At 39.5% G+C, this 23,283-nt stretch overlaps 2 protein-coding genes across 2 annotated transcripts in view; one reads left to right on the top strand and one right to left on the bottom strand.

Moving 5' to 3' along the window:
* The first annotated feature begins 1,084 nt into the window (after positions 1 to 1,084).
* The window catches only part of TOPBP1 (DNA topoisomerase II binding protein 1), a 23,441-nt gene continuing 1,242 nt past the window's right edge, over positions 1,085 to 23,283 (top strand). The window contains exons 1-25 of the mRNA XM_066320895.1: positions 1,085 to 1,342; positions 1,923 to 2,057; positions 2,609 to 2,752; positions 3,259 to 3,440; positions 3,561 to 3,754; positions 4,567 to 4,746; positions 5,647 to 5,813; positions 6,325 to 6,488; positions 7,454 to 7,701; positions 7,990 to 8,309; positions 9,128 to 9,300; positions 10,305 to 10,516; positions 11,090 to 11,373; positions 12,593 to 12,766; positions 13,682 to 13,791; positions 14,846 to 14,969; positions 15,342 to 15,494; positions 15,968 to 16,076; positions 16,688 to 16,880; positions 17,679 to 17,905; positions 18,973 to 19,136; positions 20,073 to 20,187; positions 20,698 to 20,861; positions 21,745 to 21,885; positions 22,823 to 22,912. Of these exons, the coding sequence (XP_066176992.1) occupies positions 1,262 to 1,342; positions 1,923 to 2,057; positions 2,609 to 2,752; positions 3,259 to 3,440; positions 3,561 to 3,754; positions 4,567 to 4,746; positions 5,647 to 5,813; positions 6,325 to 6,488; positions 7,454 to 7,701; positions 7,990 to 8,309; positions 9,128 to 9,300; positions 10,305 to 10,516; positions 11,090 to 11,373; positions 12,593 to 12,766; positions 13,682 to 13,791; positions 14,846 to 14,969; positions 15,342 to 15,494; positions 15,968 to 16,076; positions 16,688 to 16,880; positions 17,679 to 17,905; positions 18,973 to 19,136; positions 20,073 to 20,187; positions 20,698 to 20,861; positions 21,745 to 21,885; positions 22,823 to 22,912 (4,248 nt within the window). The 5' untranslated portion in view covers positions 1,085 to 1,261. The remainder of the gene's footprint in view (positions 1,343 to 1,922; positions 2,058 to 2,608; positions 2,753 to 3,258; positions 3,441 to 3,560; positions 3,755 to 4,566; positions 4,747 to 5,646; positions 5,814 to 6,324; positions 6,489 to 7,453; positions 7,702 to 7,989; positions 8,310 to 9,127; positions 9,301 to 10,304; positions 10,517 to 11,089; positions 11,374 to 12,592; positions 12,767 to 13,681; positions 13,792 to 14,845; positions 14,970 to 15,341; positions 15,495 to 15,967; positions 16,077 to 16,687; positions 16,881 to 17,678; positions 17,906 to 18,972; positions 19,137 to 20,072; positions 20,188 to 20,697; positions 20,862 to 21,744; positions 21,886 to 22,822; positions 22,913 to 23,283) is intronic.
* CDV3 (CDV3 homolog) overlaps positions 19,801 to 23,283 on the bottom strand; it is a 23,233-nt gene continuing 19,750 nt past the window's right edge. The window contains exon 5 of the mRNA XM_066320930.1: positions 19,801 to 19,831. Within this exon, the coding sequence (XP_066177027.1) occupies positions 19,816 to 19,831 (16 nt within the window). The 3' untranslated portion in view covers positions 19,801 to 19,815. The remainder of the gene's footprint in view (positions 19,832 to 23,283) is intronic.

The raw sequence follows: 23,283 nt of genomic DNA, 5'->3' as shown, positions 1-23,283 counted from the left end.
GTCCATTGAATGCATAGGTAGGGTCACCCTGTCATGATGCAGGCAGACGCCAAGAGTGTAGTACAAGATTCCAGACCTTGCTCTGGAAGGAGAGCATTTGATGTTCTTGCCCACAGCCTGGAAGCTATGAGCTACAAGAATGAAAGTGAAATGGAAGGTCCTACACCTGGGTCATGGCAATGCCAGACACGGCTCCAGGTTGGGTGTAGAAGCAACTGAGAGCAGCCCTGTCAAGAAACGCAGTAAGAGTTGATGAAAAACTCAACTCGCTCCACTCTTCTCTGGCCACAATTACCACCGTGCAACAACATTTTGGTTTTCTTTCTTCTTAGGTTCTAGCAGCCACTCCAAGAAGCCCCAGCTACCAAAAACCAGGCCTTGCAAACCCAGCACCAAGTATCTGAAGGGGGCCTGCAGGGAAGCCAGAGACTCATGGGCAGGAACTGCAGTGATGGGACAAAGAGTAACGGGCACAGATTGACACAGGGTAATATTATGTTAGATATGGGGAAGAAGCTTTTCCTGTGACAGCGGTGAGGAGCACGTTGCTCAAGGAGATTGTGGATGTCCCATCCCTGGCGGCGTTCAGTGTCAGGACAGGGTACAGGGTATTCAGTGGGACGTGTCTCTGCCCATGGCAGGGGAGGCTGGGACTAGATGCTCTTTCAGCTCCCTCCCAACCCATTAAACCTCCGTGATTCCCAGAGTTCCCCTCCCGTCTCTCCCCTCCCCGCCCGCTCCCACACGCGCGCTCCCAGCGCCCCCTGCGGGCAGCCTCGCGGAACCCCCGCCCCGCCCACATCTCCGGAGGCCACACCCCCTCAGCCGCACCCCGCCGCGGCACCGCGGAAGCCCCGCCCCCAGCGGCCCCACCTCCCCGTGCAGGCCCCGCCCCGCGCCTGCGCAGTGCCGGCACCGCCGCTTTCCCGCGCGGGTGAGGGGCTGCGGCCGGATCGGGGTTGCGGGGGTTGGGAGCGCCGGGCATTCGCTGCTCAGCAGCGACCCTCCGTGCGGGCCTCAGGCCCCTCGGGGAACGGGCCTCCCGGTGGGGAAGGGGTCTGTCTTCCCGTCGGGAAGGGGCCTCTCGGTTGGGGGCCGGCCAGTCCCCGCCCCTGCGTCCCCGTTTGAAGTGGATGCCGCCGAGGCTGGGCGGTGTGTGCCGGGCCCGTGGCCCGACGGGGATAGGGGCTGGGGCCAGAGGGCTTCCGGGCTGCGGCGGGAATGTCAGGACGCTCACTGGGTTTTGCTTCTTAGTTGAAGGATGAGAAGTAGTAAGGATCCGTTTTTTGTGAAGTTCATAAAGTCTTCCGGGAGTTCGGAGTATTTTTCTAAAGCTCTTGAGGTAAGTGGGTTTGGGCACCTGTGTGAGCTTGGAACTGGCATGTGATTTCTCTGTCTGACTTAGCTGCTTGTGCCTTACAATAAGCTAACTTATACGTATACACCTGGAAAGAAAGCTGTTTTTATAGCAGGGGTGCTTAGTGTCTAATAAAGCTTGTTGAACAAGAACAATTTTGTTGGAGGATTTCGTGAAATTGTTTCAGTTTCAAAACCCGGTGACATGTAGGAAAGGGACATGTAGCCTGGAAGGCGATGGTGGTCACTCATCTAAGCACAGACTTTGGAAGGACACTGTGCACTGTTTTACACCTTGGGAGGTTAGTGGGAGCCAAAGGCTCCATATGGGAGGATCAGGTCCTGAAGGCCAAATATTTAAGTTACAATAGTGTGAAGACTCAAAGGAATGAGGGGGACACCCATGAGGTGTTTTAGCCCTTTCTTTTGCTAATACCAGTGTTTGCAAGGTAGCTTTGTTGTGAGCTGTTTAAAGGACGTGCACTTGCATAGTTTGTACAGGATTGCCTCTCTATTTGTTATTTGCTAATTAAATAAATGTTGTTGTATGCATCATTTATCTGCAGTCTATAAAAGAATTCCAGTCAGAAGAACATCTCCAGATCCTTGAAGAAGAAACAGTACTCAAGATAAAAGAAAATGATAAATCACTTTACGTTTGTGATCCTTTCAGAGGCATGGGTTTCAGTCATCTCAAAAAGGTACGACACCTCACAACTGACTTTGAACACTGTTCTTTCCTTTTTAGAAGTGCTCATGTCCATCCAGGATGTTCCTGCATGTTCTGTCCTGCACTGGGTGTAGCAGAGTGAATTTCATCCTGTATTTAGGGAAGAAGGTGACCAGCAAAGCATAATGATTCTTTTCAGACTTTTGGAAAAGTAAACGGTATGGTCAGTTCTGATTCTGCTGGAGTCCCTGAGCTGGTTCTTACGCTATTTATCTCCTGATAAACATGATTTGGTTTGATCTGCAAGGTATTGTCTAGTAGACAAAGATAGGCTAGCTGGAATTCTTTGGCCATAGCCATAGCATCAGCTGCTTTTACTGAGGCCAGAAAATCTACAAGGATTGTACAGAAAATCCAGAATTGAAAGTGAAAACAAAAATATCAGCTACCTGGAGATGGTAGAGGAAGAGGACAGACAAGAGACCTGCCTTCCTTAGAATTCAGTGATAAGGAAAGACTTCCTGATACTAGTTATTTCCCTCTGGTTATTTTCTTAGTGCTTTTCCTGTTCCTCTGTTGCAGCTTGGCTGTAGGATTGTTGGACCACAGGTAGTTCTGTACTGCATGCAGTCGCAGAGGTGTGTCCCCAGGGCTGAGTATCCCGTGTACAACATGACCATGGCTGATGTCACTGTGTCCTGTACCAGCCTGGAGAAGGACGTGAGGGTAAGGCCTTCCCAAGGAGGGATTGTTCAGCTGGCTATCATTGATATTTGCTTTGCATGGCTCACCACTAAGGCAGCAGTCAGAGCATATATGTCTCATTGTGCCTGTGTCTAGATCCATCAAGTCTTCTGTCGCTTGTAGACTATGGGTAGTTTATTCATGTATTAATACACCTCAAATATGATTATATATGTTTACTTTATATTTATTCTGATACCTTTTTTCTAATACTACCTAAAACGTCAACCATCTGCAAAATTTTGCTCATACAGCATAACTGTCATATTTTTATTTAGGGTATGTTCAGCTTATCATAAGTGCAAATAAAATGGAAATGATAGTTATGTTTTTATGGCTTCCATATTTATCTAGTTAGTATTTTTTTAGCAGTTTTCAGGGGAAATCATGGACAATTGAAATCCATGTTTTTGGTGTAAGGTTAAGACGGCCATCACATAGGTTTTTTTTTCCCCTGATAATTTTCTCTATTTTTTTTCCCCATCCAGGAAGAAGTTCATAAATATGTGCAAATGATGGGTGGATGTGTATACAGAGACCTCAACGTGTCAGTAACTCATCTTATAGCTGGGGAAGTTGGCAGCAAGAAATACTTGGTAGCTGCTTCCCTGAAGAAACCTATTTTGCTTCCCTCATGGGTTAAGACATTGTGGGATAAGTCTCAGCAAGGGTATGAAAAAAACAAAACTGATTTTTTTTTGGGTAATGGTAATTCTTATGTACAGAATAACTTCTTTTCCTGGTTGATTTTACTTGTAGAACAACTACTTTCTCTCTTTCATTCTTGTAGCATGATGAGGTACACTGATGTCAACATGGAAGACTACTCTTGTCCTGTGTTCCTTGGCTGCACGATTTGTGTCACTGGCTTGAGCAGCTCCGACAGGAAAGAAGTGCAGCGCCTCACTGCTGAGCACGGTGGGCAGTACACAGGGCAGCTCAAGATGAATGAGTGCACTCACCTCATAGTTCAAGAGCCAAAAGGTAAAACTGACAGGATAAATGCTGTTTTCACTTCTGGCATTGAAGTAGTGTGAATGTGTGTAAGCACAGGAGCTTGAGCTGCCTCTGTGTCTGCTTCAGTGTTGCTCTTGCTACTTGTGTTTAGGGAATCACTGTTGATGGAAAGAGTAAAACAGGGCACCTTTGCTTTAATATAAAGACATGAGAAGGAGAACAAAAGAGGAAAAAAAGGCAGAGATATAGGTGGTATTTAAAGAAATGAAAAGGGAGAATCTCAGAGGAGATAAAGAAAAGGAAAACTTTTTTTGGGAGAGCAGGATAGGACTTAATTTGTACCATGATTGAAATTGGATTGTGGCCTGATGTTTTTTAACTGATTATTCTTTGTGCCTTCCAAATTCCCTACTAAGATAAAATGAAAGCTTTTTTCCTTCCTCTTGGGAAGATGAAAGGATTTTAGTTTTATTGTGAGAAGACAGGCAGGGTTTTCTTTTTTCCCTGATTTCTCTCTCTTTGCCTACAGTGAAATATGCTGGGACTTTTTGACCTTTTTTTTGTGTATGTGCTTGAAAGCTTTAAAGCTTTTCTTTCTTTTTTGTTTCTTTAATGCCTTATCATACCATGAGTTAGCCATCCCTGAGATTTTTCTACTCTTAATTACAGCAAAGCAGCTTATCAAGAGTCTAATATAATACAATTTGTCAATTAAAATCAGTTATTTGAATTTCTAAGTTTTCTCAATGTCTAACCATCTTTCAGCAGTCACTGTTTGATGCTTAAGTTTTTTAATGATTGTGACTTTTTAAAAAAAAAACTTTGTTTACATCTGGAAGGTCAGAAGTATGAATGTGCCAAAAAGTGGAATGTGCACTGTGTGTCTGTGCAGTGGTTTTCTGACAGCATCAAGAAAGGCTTCTGCCAGGACGAGACAATGTATAAAATAGAGGCTGGATCAAAACTGAGTAATGCACCCAGTACATCAACACCTACAAATGACACCAGCAAGACTGCTAGTAAGTAAGATATTTTAAAATGTGTTTCACTAGGGTAGGAAACATTTGTATTAAGGAGGAATAACTAGTAAAGTGCTTGCTTTTATAAACAGTGGTTTGACAGTTTGGGTTCCAGATTCAGCTTAAGCTTAAAACACAGCAGATTGCTTTTATGCACATTGAATATTCCAACATGCATAGACTTGAAACATGTGGATGATTGTTAACAAAGTGCACTTGAATTAGGTGTGCAGTTGTCTGCTTTAGAACCAGTGGTGTATATCTGTAAGTCCTACAAAAGCACAACTGTTCATACATTTACAGTTCAAAACAATTGGCTGTAATGAATTCAATCTCACAGCAGTTTTAGGGGTGGGGGGAAACAAATAAGTTTTCATTAATATTTTTCTATTTTATTTTTCTTTTTACACTTCTTTTTATTCATTCCATGCTAATAATAGGACAGTTAAAAATATTTTGTAAGCACACATAGTAGCCTGAAGGATATGGCCACTTTAATGTGCATCCACCTGATACGGACTCCTCTTAAATTAGAGTTGATTTCTCTACAACAGAGTTGTGTTTAATTTTAAAAGTATTTCTACCAGGTGGCCACAAAACTGGAGTAACAGCTTTGAAAACAAGTCTCATAGGCTGCTGTGTCATAGGTGCCATCCTTTAGGGAATGAACAAAAGATGTATCAGCACTCTTTCTATTAAGATGATGCTCAATCTGTGTATAAAGAAACCCCTTGGTTAAGCAAAGGTTTTACTTACCTAGTATTTTTCATTCTTCACATTTTACATTTCCTTATAATATCGCAAAATCATAAGTGGCAAGTCTGTATTTTCTTCAGTGAAGCAATGGAGAGAGCTGAGCCAAATCTAATGCCTCTTTTTAAATTTTATTTTTATTTAAAGATCATACCCTTTCGGACGTCAGCCACATTTCCAGTATCGGTCTGTGTGGTGTTAATGAAACTGCATGTAGTTCAGCTATGAGCAGCAGACTGGATCCTCCTGATGAGCTGGAAAACTTGGACATGAGTTCTTTTCAAGCCCCTGAAGACTTGTTAGATGGGTGTCGAGTATGTTTAACAGTGTTTACTTTCAAATGTTCAGTACTAACAATGCAAAAGCGGCTATGGTGAAGCACTGGCACTTTCTGCTTGAGTAAATTCTTTCTGTGATCAGCAACAAGTACCAGATTTATTTTGTGTCCACGTGCTTGCGTGTGTCTGCCTACCTTTGTGTGGGATTATAATTGTATTATGTAGTAGAAGTATGAAAGTTTTTATTCATAGGCATGTGTATTTAAACACTGGAGTGAGTGGGTTCTAGAATTAGTGTGTGGGTTGATTTGAGGGTTTCTTTTTTTTGTTTATGTGATTTCAGGGGTTCATTCCATTAGTAAATATTGAAGCTTTGCTAGATTAATCTGCAAAGATAAATAAATCTTTATAAATGCTTAACTTTTTTGCTGCTTCTCAGAAGCTGCAGCACTACTTTCTGTGTTCTGTAGCTGTTGAAACATATTATACCAAAACATTCTACTCTATTTTTTTGTTTTCTTCATTTGTTGCTCTGTTCTATTTGTAGATCTATCTCTGTGGCTTCAGTGGCAGGAAGTTGGACAAGATGAGAAGGCTTATTAATTGTGGTGGTGGCGTTCGATTTAATCAACTTAATGAAGATGTTACTCATGTCATTGTGGGGGAAAATAACGATGAACTGAAACACTTCTTGGACGAGACGGCTCACAGGTTGTGATAACTGTATTGCTTAAGGTCTAGTTACACATAATTTTGTTTCTCCCACCATCTCGGTGGTCCCCAGCACAGAAAATGCATCAAACTCTTGGCATGAGTTCAGGGAAGATGGTCAGAAGCATGGAGCACCTCTCCTATGAGGATGGGCTGAGAGGATTAGGTTGAGAAGGCTTTGGGGTGACCTAATTGTGGCCTTTCAGTACCTGAGAGGACCCTCAAGGCAGGTGGAGAGGAACTTTTGTCAAGGACGTATAGAGACAGGACAAGGAGGAATAGCCTTAAGCTGAAAGAGGAGAGGTTTAGTTTAGATATTAGAAGGAAATTTATTTACTGTGAAGGTGGTGAGGCTTCTCTGGTTGCCCAGAGAAGCTGTGGTGCCCCATCCCTGTAAGTGTCCAAGGCCAGGTTGGATGGACTTTAAAGCAACCTAGTCTATTCAAAGGTGTCCCCTGCTCATGGCAGGGGAGTTGGAATGAGATGATCTTTAAGTTTCCTTAAAGATGATCTTAAGTTTCCTTCCATTGTATGGTTCTTTGGAACCACATAATGATTTGAAATACTAAGTAGTTCTTGGTTTAAATGAGAAGACTTACAGCTAATGGTAATAAGTATGTCCACTTGTGCTTTTCAGTACTGTGTCTTTGGGTAGCCGTGGGTGACCTCAGCGAGTAGAAATGCAAGTGTTCTTATTGGTGAAAAGAGGTGTAAACATGGATTTATTAGCACATTGAGGAGGAAAAACTTGGCAATGCAGCAGTGGCTGGTATAATTTATGTTATAGAAATTACTTATGAAATGCTCTGTTCACAGACTGAAAGAATTAAAGTCTTTCAAGGGTTATAAATTGCCCAAAGCTTGTTTAGTATTAGAGTTACAGACTGCATGTGCTTGTGTGTGAATACTGTTTTTTTTAATCTGAAACCTGCTGTAACTTGTTCATGTAACATTTTATTTTATAGGCCTCATATAGTGACAGCAAAGTGGTTGCTGGAGTCATTTGGTAAAGGTTGTCTATGTCCAGTGGAGCACTATATCCCTCTAAACTACCAGCTGTTAGAGAATCCAATTTTAGAACAACCTGGAATGAAGTCAATTTTTTCAAAAAAAACCAGTGTCTTGAAGAAAGATGCTGTGAACGTTATAAAGCACCAGAAAGCTGCTGAAGATGACTTCCTCTCTCAATATGCCAATGACTATTCTACACTAGGTATGTTCTAGGCTTAGTATACTGTAGAAGATTTAACTGCACATAATTAGCATTTGATCTTGCAGAATCTGCTTATTAAAAATTTATCCACATCTAGTATGTTAACTTCTACTTTGTGTTTCAGAATTCAAATTTAAATAGACCTATATAGAACAGTTTTTGACAAAAACCTGGCTGAAAACAGCATAATCCTGTAATTTCTTAATGAAAGTGTTTTGGGTTGTCTTTGATGTTCTTGTCAACCAAATGTTATGCTTGGTTCTTTTCTTTTTTTCTTTAACCTTTCAGACGAAGTTGGAAAACTAACATCCAGTACCTTCAGTTATGTTGCTAATTCTACTGCCCAAGGAGAGAATCAGCCTTCTGTCTGTAATGGGTCTTTGGCAGAGTCTTCTGCACTGGCTGAAGGAGGATTATTTTTCAGGAAGAGATTTCTTCTTCTGGGTTTTGGTGAAGAGTACGAGTCCTACTTGGCAGATATTATAAAGGAGAATGCTGGGGAAGTTCTGCCACCACAAGGCAGAGCCCTTGCAGACTATGCTGTGGTACCTTTATTGGGGTGCACCGTGAAGGCAACTGTTGGTGACGTCGTCACAAATACATGGCTGGTAAGGGAGTTACACTTTTTCAATTCCCAAATAAACAGGTATTTGAAATTTGTATCTACAGATCTGCAGATACAGGTATCTGTATTAGAAATTTGCCTTGTCAGAATGCAGTTATTAATGGCTTAAATATAAAGAATGTACTGAGATATTAGCCTCATTTAATTTGAAATGTGCTAAGCGAGAGCCTTCATTAAAACCTCTGCATCTGTAGGGTGTCTAATCTGTTTCGCTCCGTTTTCCACAGGACCATTAAATAGGACTGCATTGTCACGACATGAGATCTGGCAGCATTCTAGTGAACTATAGAAGGAGCTAGATGACTAATAATGATTTGATATTTTCATTTGCTTCATGCTTTTTATAGCTGTTTATAGTTGTTTTTTTTTAATTTGTGGTGGAAGAGCAAGTCTTTATAGATTGAAAGTGAAAGCATGCTAACCATATTTGGCAATAGCAGGCACATGATGCAGGCTACCTGCTGTTAGTAACTTTCAGTCTTTGGTAACTTCCTGTGAAGTAAATCTGTACAGACTCTCAGATCATGCACTGGACTGGAAACCTCCAGTTTTCTGGGAACCTGCAGGATTAGAACTTTAGTAACTGAGAAGTTCTGAATAATGCTTCAGTATGTCAAACTTGACAAAATAGACATGGTCTAAGAAAACAATTTTCTGATTCAAATAATTTGTCTCAGGTGTGATGATGGAAGCAGGATTGCTCATTAAGTCCATAAATGCTGTTGTAGAGTTGCTGAAATCTTGATGGCTTTGCTGTTATTTGGTTTAATTTACATTTTTGTGTCTTTCACCTTCTTGAAGATGACATGTGTGGAACAGAAGGCCCTTGTAGATCTTCAATCCAATCCACTTTTCACACCAGTCCTGGTAATGGAAGAAGCTACCCCTCTGGAAGATTGTGTTCTTTCTTTTAGCCAATTCACGGGTGCAGAGAGAGACTCCCTTGTTTATCTGGCAGGACTGCTGGGAGCCAGGTATTTCTGCTGTCACAGTTTCTCCTTGTTCTTAAAGAGCCAGTGTGCTGCCATTATGCGTTTAGGTTCTTCTGTACAAATATTTGAGTTAAAGCTCTTTTGAATTTCATTCATTCACAAAACCTGGTGCTGAAACAATGAGACATCACTATGTAGGTCTTTCATTTTGCTCTCTTTTAAAGAAATATGTACTAACGCAGTCTAATTTCTACCAGAATATGCTCAGTTGCTTACTTCCCAGTAACTGAGTCTCAGCAAGTTTTTACTCTGCTCTTGAACCAGTCAAGGTCAGGTTTTCAGATGTGGCCTTCCAAGTTGCTCTTTGGTTGTCTAGGAAAGGACCACTTCAGTACCATCTGGCTCAGCCTCATAAGCATGGTGAACCCCATTCATTATCCCAGCTCCTAAGAACTGATGCCCTATTTGCTTAGAGTTCACCAAGATCTTTGAAAAATTTAAGAAAAGCATGTTTAGTCATGACAAGGCAAAATCGTGTAGCTTAGAGCGAGTATCATTTGATCTGGTTTGTAGCCTGTTTGAACTAAATTCTTTGCTGAGGCGTTCTCAGTCCTGGCAGTCTTTCTGCAAGATTGTGTCCTGGATGATAAGAGAAAACCTGTAACATAAAGAAAACTGTTGTTCATTTGGAAATGATGCTTGTTGACTCTGGAAGGGAAACAAGCATGTTCCATTCATCTTGCTGAAGAATGTTAGGCAGGTGTATGATTTGAAAATGGGATATTACTGGAGGATTGCTGGAGCATGAGAAATGCTGGTAGAAGCAAAACGTTACTGTGTTACATTTTTGTTGGTGGTGTTTTGGGGTTTTTGTTTGTTTGTTTTCTTTTTTGCAGGTTAGGCTGTAAAGTGCAAAGTGGGCTGCCTTAAGTATCTTCTTCTATTGTTTCTTTTTCCATTGTGAGGATACAGCTTATAATAATATAAATGTGCCCTAGGTTAATGTTGTTTATGACTAAATGAATGATTTATCAATCCAATTGTAGAGTCCAAGAGTTCTTTGTGCGGAGAGCCAATGTGAAAAAAAGAATGTTTGCCAGCACCCATCTTGTGGTGAGAGAACCGAACGGCTCCAAGTATGAGGCAGCGAAGAGATGGAATTTGCCAGCAGTCACTGTAGCCTGGCTTTTGCAGTCTGCAAGGACAGGAAAGAGGGCAGATGAAAGCAAGTTCTTGGTTGAAAATGCAGAGGCTGAAGGTTGGTTCTTAGCAAGTTAGGGCATGTGATTTTGCCACTGTACTGTTTGTTCACAATGAAGAAGGCATGTGTGATGAAATTTACTTTCCTAACACCTTCAAAGTATGAGAGCTAAAGAATATTTTTCCAAATATTAAGATAAAATTAATTGAGTTTGAAGGGACCTTAAAGATCATCTAGTTCCAAATTCTTGCCATGGACAGGGACACTTTCCATTAGACAAGGTTGTACATGCAACCATATTTTTTCCTGCTGTTGACTTGTGACTACAGAAAGGATACTGTGTAGTTGCTGCAAATCTGGTAGATGCAGTGGGGTCTTGTGGTTATCAGTCAGTTGGGATTCAAGCTCGGTATCTCAACTTTGTCCTTTCTGGCACATATGCTGCTGTGTAGCTTGCATGGCAATTGATGAGAGATCTGTCTTAGGACTTAAGACTTGTTAGTCTGCAATGATTTGATTCCCCTTTCTTCAGTTCTTCATGGTTGTTGTTTAAGAGTATGTGGGGTCTGTGTTCAAACAAAAAAAACAGTTTGCTTGCTTATGTTTTCTTTGTTTCTTTTAAAAACACAGAGAGCTTCATTACTCAGCTTAGCAAGACACCAGCAACTGTTAAATCTCATGATTCAGAACAGCCTACTCATCTCCTTGAAGCAGGAAAAAAAGGAGCTGTCACCCCCCTTGATATCAACAGGTTCCAGAGTAAAGCTTTCCAAGCTGTAATCTCTCATCATACTGGGAAGACAACTCCTGTTGCACAAGGAGGACCACTCCAGAAAGAACCATCTTTAAATCTTGACACACCATCAAAGTTTCTTTCCAATGACAAGTTGTTCAAGCCTTCTTTTGATATAAAGGTGATTTTTGCAAAGATTTTAGTCTGTGTGGTCAGTACCGTTTAAGATGTGCATAAACTTAAAACAGCACAGAAACCTGTGCTTTTACCTATTTTTATGCTGTTCACATACAGACTTTCCCTTTTGGATAAAACCAAGAAAACTGGCTCTTTTATTTATATAGTTTAGTTAATGACCCGTGGGCTAAATTTACAAAATAGTATGTGGTGTAATGTCCTTAGGAAAGCTCCTTTGTGCTTATTGCATCATATGCTTGTGTGTCCTCAGACAGTATCCAGTCTGTGTTCTTTGCATCTAGAGACTGAAAAATGTGACAAGGCACCTTAAAATTGCTGCAAATATTTGGAAACAAATGTTTGCATTTTCTGATGAAATGCTGCTTTGATTGCATGTTTCGGTGTAATAGCTTTAGAGCAATTACAAATCCATTATTGCAGGCTGAAAAATGTGTGGGGTTTTGGATTCCATGTCTTATTCTGAAGGCCACAGTAAGCTAGAAAATGCAGCAAAAATATCCCCCCTGACACTTAGGGAGTATCTGCACTGGAAGAGCTCCTGAATGACTCAGGTGTGCTTTGGAAGGCTTCAGTTTTGTTTTTAATATTGAAGGTCTTAACTGAAAAATCAGTGCATTGAATCCCTGCAGAGCTGTTAGGTTTTTTGGGGAGTTGTTTGTCTGTTCTATTGTGGGGGGTTGCAACAAACATGTTCTATGCAAACATAGAAGAATCCAGTGTTCTCTTTAGCTAATTCTGCTTCATGAAGTGAAGGCTCTGATAGTTTTCAAAAGCAAGATATTCTAGACCAAAATTTCTCTTTTTATGTAAAAAAGAACAGTGTGAAATGGTGTTTTAAAGGTGCAGATAGAATCACACAAGGGGCAAGGTGCGGGTACATTGAAGTAGTTTGTTTGGGTTAAGAATACCTGAGTTTGGTGACTGGCTTTTCCACTGAGGGCAGTTCTCAGTGATGGCAGTGAACAGAGAGATTAATAAACTGGTCTTCTTGCTTTGCTTGTGCAGACTCTGAGATTGGGTTTGCCTTGTACAGCTTTTATGCAGTGGCACTACAGTTGCACTTGGTAGCTGTTCCTGTAGTTAACTATCCTGGATTAGGAGTATATGAAGTCTTAATGTATTTGTAAAACTTGCACTAGAGTGAGAATTTTATAAGGTGTTCATGAAAGTCACTCAGTTTCTTTTTTTTTTTCCTTTGGTAGGATGCTCTGGAAGCTTTAGAAACTCCTAGAGGTTCTGAACAAAGAACCAGGAAACTGAGCACACCTCTCTCCGAAGTCATCAGCAGAAACTTGAAAATGGCACTGGCAAGCAGCACAACACTTGCAGCAGCTCTTACTGCCAGCCCTCAGTTGGCTGCTGCACAGCAGGAAGTGGTAGGAAATTTAGGGATTTAGTTGCTGGAGCATGATTTCAATTAAGGAAGTGGTTTTGTGGTTTAAGTTACAAAGGAATTTGTGAATTGTTCTTTGTGATCAATTTGAATGCAAATTCATATGGTTATGTGTTCTTCAATGACAGTTAAAGGAATGTAAGATAAAGGAATTTCCTTATGGAAGGCAAAGAATTTTAAAACCTTTTTCTAATATGTGCACTACTGTCTTAAGTATTAATCACTTTCTAAGTAACATGGCATATAAATATGTACCAATTTAGACTGTAGTATTGGAATGAGATACCACCCTTAAGAAATTCTCAGATTCCAGCTGAACCGTTAGATATTTTGTCTTGGACTAAATTTCAGAGTTCTTTATTAATGCATGTGTGTTCCTGCCTTCCTCTGTGCTTAATAGGAGAAGAAAAGTGAGAGAAAACAAAAAGGTGTAGGAGGAAAGGGAGGATTTATGCATTGCTTGCCACGTTAGTGCACTGTTTACTGTTGAGGAGGGGCAAGAAAGCTAATGACCTCTGGAAAGGGAAGGCTGCTGCTTCTTGGTTTGTAGCTCCTTAGTCTTACTTCTCTCACCCCTCTACAGTGAAATACTTCAGTAGCATCAGCCTTGATAATTTGTTAATTTCAGCGTTCAGCCCATGATGAAAGGAGTAGGATATGTTCTAGGGAGACTGGCTGAATCTTTTGTCTTGGCATTTCTAGTGCATGGTATGGTAATAATGCTGCGTTTTGAGCATTGGGTGGGGGAACATCAAAAAGAGAGACAGTGTGTTCATCTTATCTTTGTTGTCACTCTGTATTTTACTACATGCTTCACTAAATATTGAAGTACTTCTGTTATTGATACAGAAGCCTTCCAGTCGTGACTCTACTGTTTTTATCCCTGCTGCTTGACCAGGAAGAAGAGCCCAAGCCTCTAGCTGATGCTGTTATATATGTTAGTAAAAAACTTAGTAAGAGGCAAAGGGAGCTGAATGCAGTAGCAGCTTCTCTTGGAGCAGACTACAGGTAACAGCCAATACAGTGGCTTCTGAGCTTTTGCACTGATGTGAATTCTAATAAATGAGTCTTTGTATCCTAATCCACCTTTTGCTACAGCTAAACATTAGATCTCACCATCGTAAACAACATGACAAGTAACATTCACTTGTAATGTGAAATGAGGCCATTTTTCCCTGCCACATCTCCAGTCCTTGTGTTCTTTGTAAATTCATCTCAGAAAGACTGTTTGTCCAGAAGTCTTCTTGAATTGCAGATTTTTTTTTTCTCCTTTGATTTGAAGAAGTTTAGCTTTTGAATGTTTAACATTTGCTTTATATTTTACATTTTGAATCTAATGTGAATTTGTGTATGTTTCTCCCTGGCTCAAAACAAATTATTTTCTAGATTGTCAGAACAGCTAAGTCAGTATTCTTAGAAAAGCTTAGGAAAAATAGGATGTCATGAAGAGAAACTACAAATTAACATTTTTGACTTAAGATAGAATTCTAACTCCACTAAATCTGATTTATATGTTTTGTTACTGACTTATATATAAGTGTTATTATTCGTGGAGTGAAGGAAGTTACCCTTACGTTTGGTAGTACCTTAGAAATGCTGAAGATACTTGGATTAGAGAGCAAATACTCGGGTTTTTTGGTTTAAAAATCAACAGTCCTCATTTTTGTTTATTTGAGCTTCGAGGATCAGTATTTCACTTGCAGTTCAATATGACAACAAAAGAAAAAGCTCTTATCTTGGATCACACGTTCTTATCAGAAACTGTTTTAAAATTCCACTTAAATAAAAACAAAAGATAAATCAAACCCCCTACTTTCCATATGTTCATCCTATTTAGTTTCATTTTCTTCAGGAATGCTTTCAAAACACGTTGGAATTGTGCTATCATGAAACTGAATGTTGTCTTTTCTGGCAAAGAAAGTGGGCTCATTGTTTATTGAGGCATAATGAAATAGGCAAAAACTACTTTAACTTGAACAAGAGAGGACAATTTCTGAGCTGGATTTATGATAATTTTTGATAGAATATTGATCTTCAAGTTGTGTTTTCTTCTCTTTTCCAGATGGTGCTTTGATGAAACAGTAACACACTTCATCTATAAGGGAGGACAGAATGATAACAATAAGGAGTACAAATCTGTTAAAGAACGGGGTATACATATTGTTTCAGAACATTGGCTTTTAGAGGTATGAAGCTTGTTTTGTTCTCTATTTAAAACTAAAGGGAAATGGAGGCTTAAAACCAGTTATGTGGCAGTGGATTTTCTGTATGCATTTACACTAAACATCTCTAAGGACTGATGGTTTGCATCCAGCTTTGAATTAATAAATTGAGTGATTTCTTTTCACTGATGTACATTTACCTTGTTCTCCATAAAGAAAGAATAAATTCTCTTCCACTGAACACTTCTACTGCATTTTTCCTAGAATGGCAACCAGTTTTTTCCCCTTGTGTGAAGTACTTTTGACAGTGTATTTATTGTACTTTTCTTACGTTTAGGTGTGAAATTTGTCTCAGTAAATTCCTCATCTTTCTCTCATTAACTGATGTTGTTACAGAGTGCCCGAGAATGTAAACGGCTTCCTGAATCTCTCTTTCCTCACACTTACAATCCCAAAATGAGCCTGGACATCAGTACAGTTCAAGACATCAGGCTTTCCTCCTCCTTCAGTAAACCTCTTTCAACGGGAAAAGCAGCAGAAGAAGATGAGGTATGATGTGTCATAAGAATGCGTGCTCCATGAATTCGGTTAATAGCTATTTTAACATAGTAATAAAAACATTGATTCTAATTCAGCAATGTCCTGAATCAGGTTTAGCTAGGGATTAATAGTAGCTATTGCAGATGTTCCTTAAATTTTTTCTGCATTTATTATATTCATCTTCTATGGTGATGAAGGAAAACAGGTATTTCAGGATTTGCTTTCTGAATTTGAAAAGGTAGATGTCTGTTCTTTTAGGTAATGAGGTGCAAGATGTAATCTTGCTTTAGTAGACATTAGGATAGCAGAATAGAAGTTGTCACCCATGCTACTGTTCTACTGTCATAGCAGTAGCAGAAAGGTTAGGTTCACTCTAAAGCAAGATTAATGATCTTCAGAATTTATGCAAGTGTCACGTATGGTTAAAAAAGCAAAGCAAAGAATTGGTGTTTGACAAATCTACATGTCTTCATTGGTTTTAGATTATGTCAGTGGATGAAGATGATGCTGAAGATGATGTAACTACTGACCAAATAAAGGAGACGGTTACTGTAGTGGAAGAACAAATTGCAGCAAGTGAATCCAAAGGAGGTAAATGTCAATTGCTGTTTTCAGAATATTTATGGACTATCAAGCTATAAATATGAGTCTTTGCAGTTCCAGATGTTGAATGCTGGGATCTGGAAACTTTAGGTAGCATATTCATATACAGTCAAGTACAGCGAGCTTATATTGCTGCTGGATGCCAGGAAAGGGATTTCCTCTCTGTTTTAAACATCTTGACAGTTCACAAGAAAATCATCATCATTCATTAGAAGATACTGAATTGCCATTCCTTTGTTTTTAAAACACTGAAGTTCATCCTTTGTGTGACAGATTTTTGTTTTGGAGTATATCTTATGTAAATAAATGTGTTGTGGAAGAATTGTGGATCTAAGTTAGATTGCGTGAGGAGATTCAGAAGTGAGACGAATGGAGATTTTTCCTTGTGTCTAGGAATAGGTGACTTAGGGCATATGTAGTTTACTTTGATACTCTTATTATCCAAGTGCTTTTCCTCTTTTAATGTGTAGTCTTTGTCCTGGTGGAAGAGGGAGATTAACCGGAATTTCAGTTTTCAATGAAACAGTGAGCAGTGTTTCACTTTCCACTTGTTACAGTATAAGAGTTGTGATATTATGAGTTCTGTTTCTTCTCTCAAGTTTTAACCCAAGCACTAGAAATGAGGGAGAACTTCCAAAGGCAGCTGCAGGAGCTCATGTCTGCCACATCACTAGTGAAACCACAAGGGCAAAGAGGATCCCTTTCCAGGAGCAGCTTTGATGGTTCTCCAGCCACTCCTGATAGCACGCGGTCTGTGCGAAATGGCCGCAGTAGGGTCTTGGAAGCTCTAAGGTATGGATTTGTTTTTAAATGTATCTCGTTTTGTCCTTGCATGTATTTAGACATTCATGGAAATTTAAATAGGTCTCCAGGGTTTCCAGATGTGTTGTCCGTTTCTATTGATGTGTCTGAGTTGCTTCTCCTGCATTCAGAATCTTTAACTGGATGTGCTAGGTAAAGTCAAAATGTTGTCTGAATCCATAGTGGGTATCTTTTCTTTTTTTAAAAAAAAAACAGAGTAGCATGATTGGTTTTAATGTTCAGGTTTTGAACTAGCATATTTTCTTTCTCTTCAAATTCCTTAGTATTCTTAAAGATTTTGAAGAAAGTGTATATGAATGCTTATATAGGTCATAAAGAAGTAGTAGGCATCACTGCAAAGCACCTCTGTGAATGTTTCTTCTCTTTTACTTTTCTTTTCTCTCTAAATGGAGAATAGGATTTGAACTCCATCAACCCTGATGTGCAGTAAGACAGTAATGGAGCCCTTGCAAAATTATTCATTTAGCTTGGTGCTTATTTGCAAATAAGTAGGCTTAATAAAGGGTAAGGTACACTGATTTTATAACTTATTAATAAAAATATCTCCTGGTATTTTGGGTCCCCGTTTTTAGCCACGCTGACACTTAGATTCCTAAAGCCAGGGTGCTAGAATAACTTCTATACTGAAATTTTCCCCTTTCCCAGCCATAATTTCTAATAATGAGGTCACTAGGGTGTTGCAGTTGATGTGATCATTAACACATTGCCTTTTAGAATGGAAGTCTCCTGTACAATGAGTCTGTAAGGTATCTGTGGTTTTTCCCTTAGGCAGTCCCGCCAGTCACTGGCAGATATAAACACAGAGCCATCCCAGAGTGAGCAGATCATTTGGGATGATCCTACTGCGAGGGAAGAGAGAGCAAGACTTGTCAGCAACCTTCAGTGGCCTAATAGTCCTTCTCAGTACCTTGAGCAAGGTCAGAGTAACACCAGTAAGAACGTGGATGAGTCTGCCCTCAAAGGATCTGTACCTGATGGAGAGATGGCTGGTATAGGTAAAATCTGAAATGCAATATCCTTGTTCTGTGAAACAGCATCTGTTTAGTCTTTGGGACTTGTAAAATACAGTAGTGTTTGAGTTCTACTTAAAAAATAAGTGAGCATTGTTGGCATTTCTCAAATGCCAAAAATACAATTTCACATCTTTGAGCTGCAGTACATGTTGCTGTTTTTTAAAGAGAAGCATTCCCATTCATTTGTGGTCAAACACCAAGGCAGTGCTTGTCTAAAAATAGACCGCTGTGGCTCCAAAAAAAGCCAGCAACTTAAATAACTTCATAAAATTTTCCAAGTTGTTTTGGTTTTTTTATTTTTTTGAACCACAGCTGGTTTCCAGATAACTCCTCAAGTAAATACAGTGGAATTCAAATAGGAATACCATGAGCAAAATCTTTTCCATTGTAGTGGAAATATTTATAGCTGAAGAATTGGGGTACAAGATTAACTCACGTACCCAAAAAACCAACATGTGTCAAGTTGCTGATGGGCACGCTTGGGTCAGGATTCAGTAAAGATATGTTACTTATGCTCCCTGTTCTTACTGAAGTCTAAAGTCTGTTGCTAGGACTAAGGAAGCAACATACCTTTTCTGCCAAAACAAGATGTTTTTTCATCCCTTTTACTTTCTTTCTATTCTGAGATAGCAGAATCCTTCATTTCTCTCTCCCTGCTGCCACCAACTCCTTCCCTCAATCTACTTGCAGAATTTCTGTGGCAGCAATCTTCCTGAAAACTGACCTTGTCCTAGAGGAGGTTGAAGAAAATTAGATAATTCCATTCAATTGATTTTTGGTTCAACCAAATCAGTGCAGTTTAGCCAAAGAAATAATTTGAGGTTTTCAGGTGGTTTTTTTAAAAGCAAGGCATTCAGGGACACAATTGCAATGTTGCTCTTGGTGGTTTGTGTTATAAGGAAGAGCATCTTTATGAAAGGCAGATGAAATATAACTGTACATATTGTAGCAGCAATTGTGAGGATTTTTTAAAATTATTGTATCTTTTCCTTTATACATAATTATATTCTGCTAAATGCAAGTCATGCAACACTACTTTACTCTCACAGCTGTTCCTGGGGCTGGGGATGGAGATGTGATTGAAAGTCTGAAGAATCCCATATGTAGAGATCCTGAAACGCCAATTAAGGATAACTTGATTCCTACTCCACAGGCCCCCAGCATTGCTTTCCCCCTGGCTAACCCTCCTGTGGCACCAGAGCCCAAAGAAAAGGTTTGTCAAATGGAAAAATATTTATGACGATTTGTCTTTTAAGAGATGCAGTAATACTTTTTTGACTTTGATGATAAATATAAAATGTGTAGATCTGCATTTAAAATTTAAGGTGGATTACTTTTGTACAGTTCTGTTCTAGTCTCTTTTTTCTGGTTTTTTCAATACTTGCCCTTCCTTTCTTTCAGATTTTGAACAAATAGTATTTGCTCAAAAAAATAAAGCTTGTTTGTTTAGACAAATAAAGCTTTTTGTCCCATAGATTTGTGCTGGAATGCTAAGGCAGGCTTTGGAGTGAAGAATTACTATGTGTGCTGTTTGGAACTCCTTCAGCCATGTTAGGATGATGGAAAAAAAATTAGGCCTTTGTTTCTTTGGTAGTATCTGAAATTTTATGTTTTGGTACAAATGGGAAGTTATTTTTCTGCCAAAACCTGGTTTAAAATTCTATTTTAGTGTGAACTTGGAAAGGGAAGGAAAAATGAGCTTATAGTCTCACCTGCAGTGTGTCACTTGATGCTCAGTTTCAGCAGCTGTGTCTTCAGAGGCAGAAGAATATAGTATTCCAACTTGATAGAAAGTGAATGAATGAGGCAATGTGATAGATCAGTGCTGATTTCTTCATGTGTTCAACCTGGCATTCCATGGATGTGAATGAAGGATTACTTGTTATGACAGATTAGTTCAGCTGTGCCCTGAAGAAAAGGGGAACCAATATTTATTTATTTAATAATCAGGTGAAGAGTTCAAGCAGGAGCCTAAGGATAATTTGATGAAATTCAAGCTTTTTGCCACGTGACGGACAGGTTTGGTTCTGCTTTTCCCAGCTAAAAGAAAACTTAATATATAAATAACGCAGAGTATTTGGCAGAGAAGTAGTCAGCTGCCAACCTAATCGTTCTGTCATATTTTCAAAATCTGTTACTGTATTTCTAGGTTATTACTGAAGATGAGAAGGCTGATGAAGAAATAGAAAAACTCCGTAAATTTCAGCTGTCTTCCCTTAATCCTCAAGAAAGATTTGATTACTGCCATCTGATTGAGGAATTAGGTACCAGATATTTGTGAAATGCAAAGAATTGTATGTGTCTGCTCAGCTGTGGTTTGTTGGGAAAAAAAAAGGGCTTCTGTTAGTGACTCATCAGATTTGAGGTCTCAGATTTGTGGTGATCTGTGTTTGTGAGCAATTCTTTGAATACAGTATTACTGTTATGCGAGCAATCAGCTTTGCCATAAAACAGCAATGGTTTTGTCTTCTGGTACTTTTCTTTTAGCTGTCTTTACAACAGCCTCATTCTTTCCTGTTGGGAGTGCCCAGGGATGGGCTCTCTTCTGGTGTCTCATTCTGTCTGTGCTGCTGTGGCATTTTACAGAGCCATTCTTTCCTGGCTGCTCTCCCCGCCTAGCAGCTTTTGTCCTTGTCATTTCAATGAAAATACTCTCAGTGTAAATTTGAGCTGAGTTTTCATCTGAATTCAAATAATTCTCACGTTGAGTTGATCCTTTTCATGTGCAGCATGACGCTTAGATAATTTGAATCCAATTCATTCCTCAATTCAAGGTGGAACAGTACTAGAGAAACAGTACTTTGATCCGAGTTGCACACACATTGTTGTGGGACATCCCCTTCGGAATGAAAAGTTCTTGGCCTCGATGGCAGCTGGGAAGTGGGTGCTTCATCGTTCCTACCTGGAGGCATGTAGAGGAGCTGGCTGCTTTGTTCAGGCATGTGACCCTATCACTTGTACATGAGTGTGTTTTACTTCTTTGCATTCATTTTTGTTTTGCACTACTAGGAAATGACAGCTTCTCAAAACTAATTGCTAGTTTAAGGTGCCCAAGCCAAGGGGTTTTTAGAGATTCAAAAATCTGAGAAGTTTTTGGCCAGCTTTGTCTAGTCCTGCACCAAACTCCTGATATAAGATAAATGAAAGACTTATGCTTTTTATAATTGCTTATTAAAATTGAGTCTTTGAATACCTTTTGGCAAATTCTCACTATTACCAGCTAAATTTACATGGCTCTTGTTAAACTGGTAATAAAAACTTGATTGTTTGAATAAATGAACATACATTATTTTTAAGTAATTTTATTTTGTAACCATGTATGTAAATATTTTTGAACTCTTTCTCTTCTGATGCCTTTCTAACTGTTAATTTTGCAGTTCTCTTGGGTCAGACAGTTCTTTTACATTGACCAGGCTAACTTTAAAGTAATCCTGTAGACTGCATCATATCCTTATGTATTAAAACTAACTTTGTTTTGGAAGACACTGCAGAAATATAATCAGTGGTATCCAGTGTAGTAAGTTGTTTTGTTCTGCTGTTGAATTCTTTTGTAGATGTAACTGCAAGAGGAATCACAGTGTACAAGACTTGGTGTCACAGAAAACATGAGTTAATTCAGATAAACATGTGCAGTTAAGAGCCATATCTCTAATTTTACCTAGAGCTGTTTCAGCTAGATAAAATCCTTATATATAGCTAGAGTGAGATGGGATTTGTTTCAGACCTTTTTATTTTCTATTTGGTGTGAGCTGTTAAAATATATTTTTCTGCTGGTAAAGTTGGCAGGACTGCTTTGTAATTCAAGCTTATGGTTGTTTCAGGAAGAAGACTATGAGTGGGGAAGTAAGTCCATACTTAATGTTTTGTCTGGAATCAATGTAAACCAGAAGAAACTAGCACTGGCAGCCATGAGGTGGAGGAAAAAAATTCATAAAGGGAGGCAAGAAACGGGTATTGTTGAGGTATATAAATAATCTTGTAATGTAAGCTGTACAATGCGGGTGGCTAGGACAGGGATTGTCACCAGGAAACTAAAAACTTCACTGTCAGGGGAAGGTAACCTGTCCTGTTATCAAGAACAAAATGTCCTGGCTTGATATATTCTAGTTAAGTAATACTGTTTTTTAAAAAAGTTTCTGTGATGGTATATTATAAGTCTTGGTCTCCTCTGAGCCAGTGTTCGTGTTTGGAAGGCTGGAATGTGGTTACTTATGTATGTAAGTGTCTCTCAGCCAGGAAGTTGATGTTTATTCTTCAGAGCTCTGACCAGAGAGCTAACCTAACTCGGCGCTGCTAGGAAACCAAAACTGGTTACTGGTTTCATAGTCTTTTAGTGAGATTTTTGGAAGTGAGACTTGAAGTCCCCAAAACCTTTCAACTCTTCTCAAATCAGGCACTGCAGTTGAGGATTAATTAAACGGTGATGGTTCAATTATGGCAGGAAAAATCTGGTATGTGTTTTACAGTAACCTTTTTAAAAGGAATGCTTGTAACAAATCCTCCCCACCCTTGTGGAAACCGCACTGAGTGTTTGTAGGAAGCAACAAGTTGGCCCTCTGTGCTGTTGCTGTAACCAAGTGCATGCTGGAGGAACAGGGGAAAATGTTTCCAAGTAACTGGAGTTTTTTAAGACAAATTTCTTGAAGTGTCTGGTGTTTTGGAAAGCATACTCTTTGCAAGGGTCTTTTGTTAGAGGGATTAGGTGGCAAGCTGCTGATTGTGGCCCAGTATAGGTATGTTCTGTGGATTTTTTTTCTGGCATGCATACTTAAAGGCAAAGCTAGCTAATTGCAAGTCCTCATCTGTTGGATATTCTCAAAAGGGATAAATTATAGACCCATTAAATCTTCTTACTTTTTAAGTACCAGCATACTTTTGACTGAATTGTCATTTATCTAGGGAGCTTTCAGTGGCTGGAAAGTCATCCTGAACGTTGATCAAACCAAGGAAGCAGGATTCAGACGCCTTCTTCAGTCAGGAGGAGCAAAAGTATGTAGTTGTTTGCAAAAAAATAATTAAATACATATATGTTTGTTAAATTTTTTTTTTCTTTCTGTTTAACTCTGTGCTGGGCATTTTTCATGTGAGTAGAAGGTCTTAGTGAACAAAATTGCTTACACAGGGTAGCTGAGACATGGTCAAAGGGTGGGAGGAAAAAGCTTTGTCATCTTCACTTTGCAAGTGGTCAGGCAGAGCAGCTTGTCTGAGGTTACACAAGTCAGTACTGCTGGTGGGAATTGAGGATGGAATTTCTGTGCCCTGCTCTGATGGCAAGGATCACCCTTTTTGACAGGTATGTGATGGTACAGAATGCAGCAGTAAATGGTATTTGATTTCCCACTGGCTTCTGTTAGTTTGAT

This window comes from Sylvia atricapilla, chromosome 1 (assembly GCF_009819655.1).
Source record: "Sylvia atricapilla isolate bSylAtr1 chromosome 1, bSylAtr1.pri, whole genome shotgun sequence".
Lineage (NCBI taxonomy): Eukaryota > Metazoa > Chordata > Aves > Passeriformes > Sylviidae > Sylvia > Sylvia atricapilla.
The sequence above is the reverse complement of the archived record's forward strand: the minus strand, read 5'-3'. Positions and strand labels throughout refer to the sequence as shown.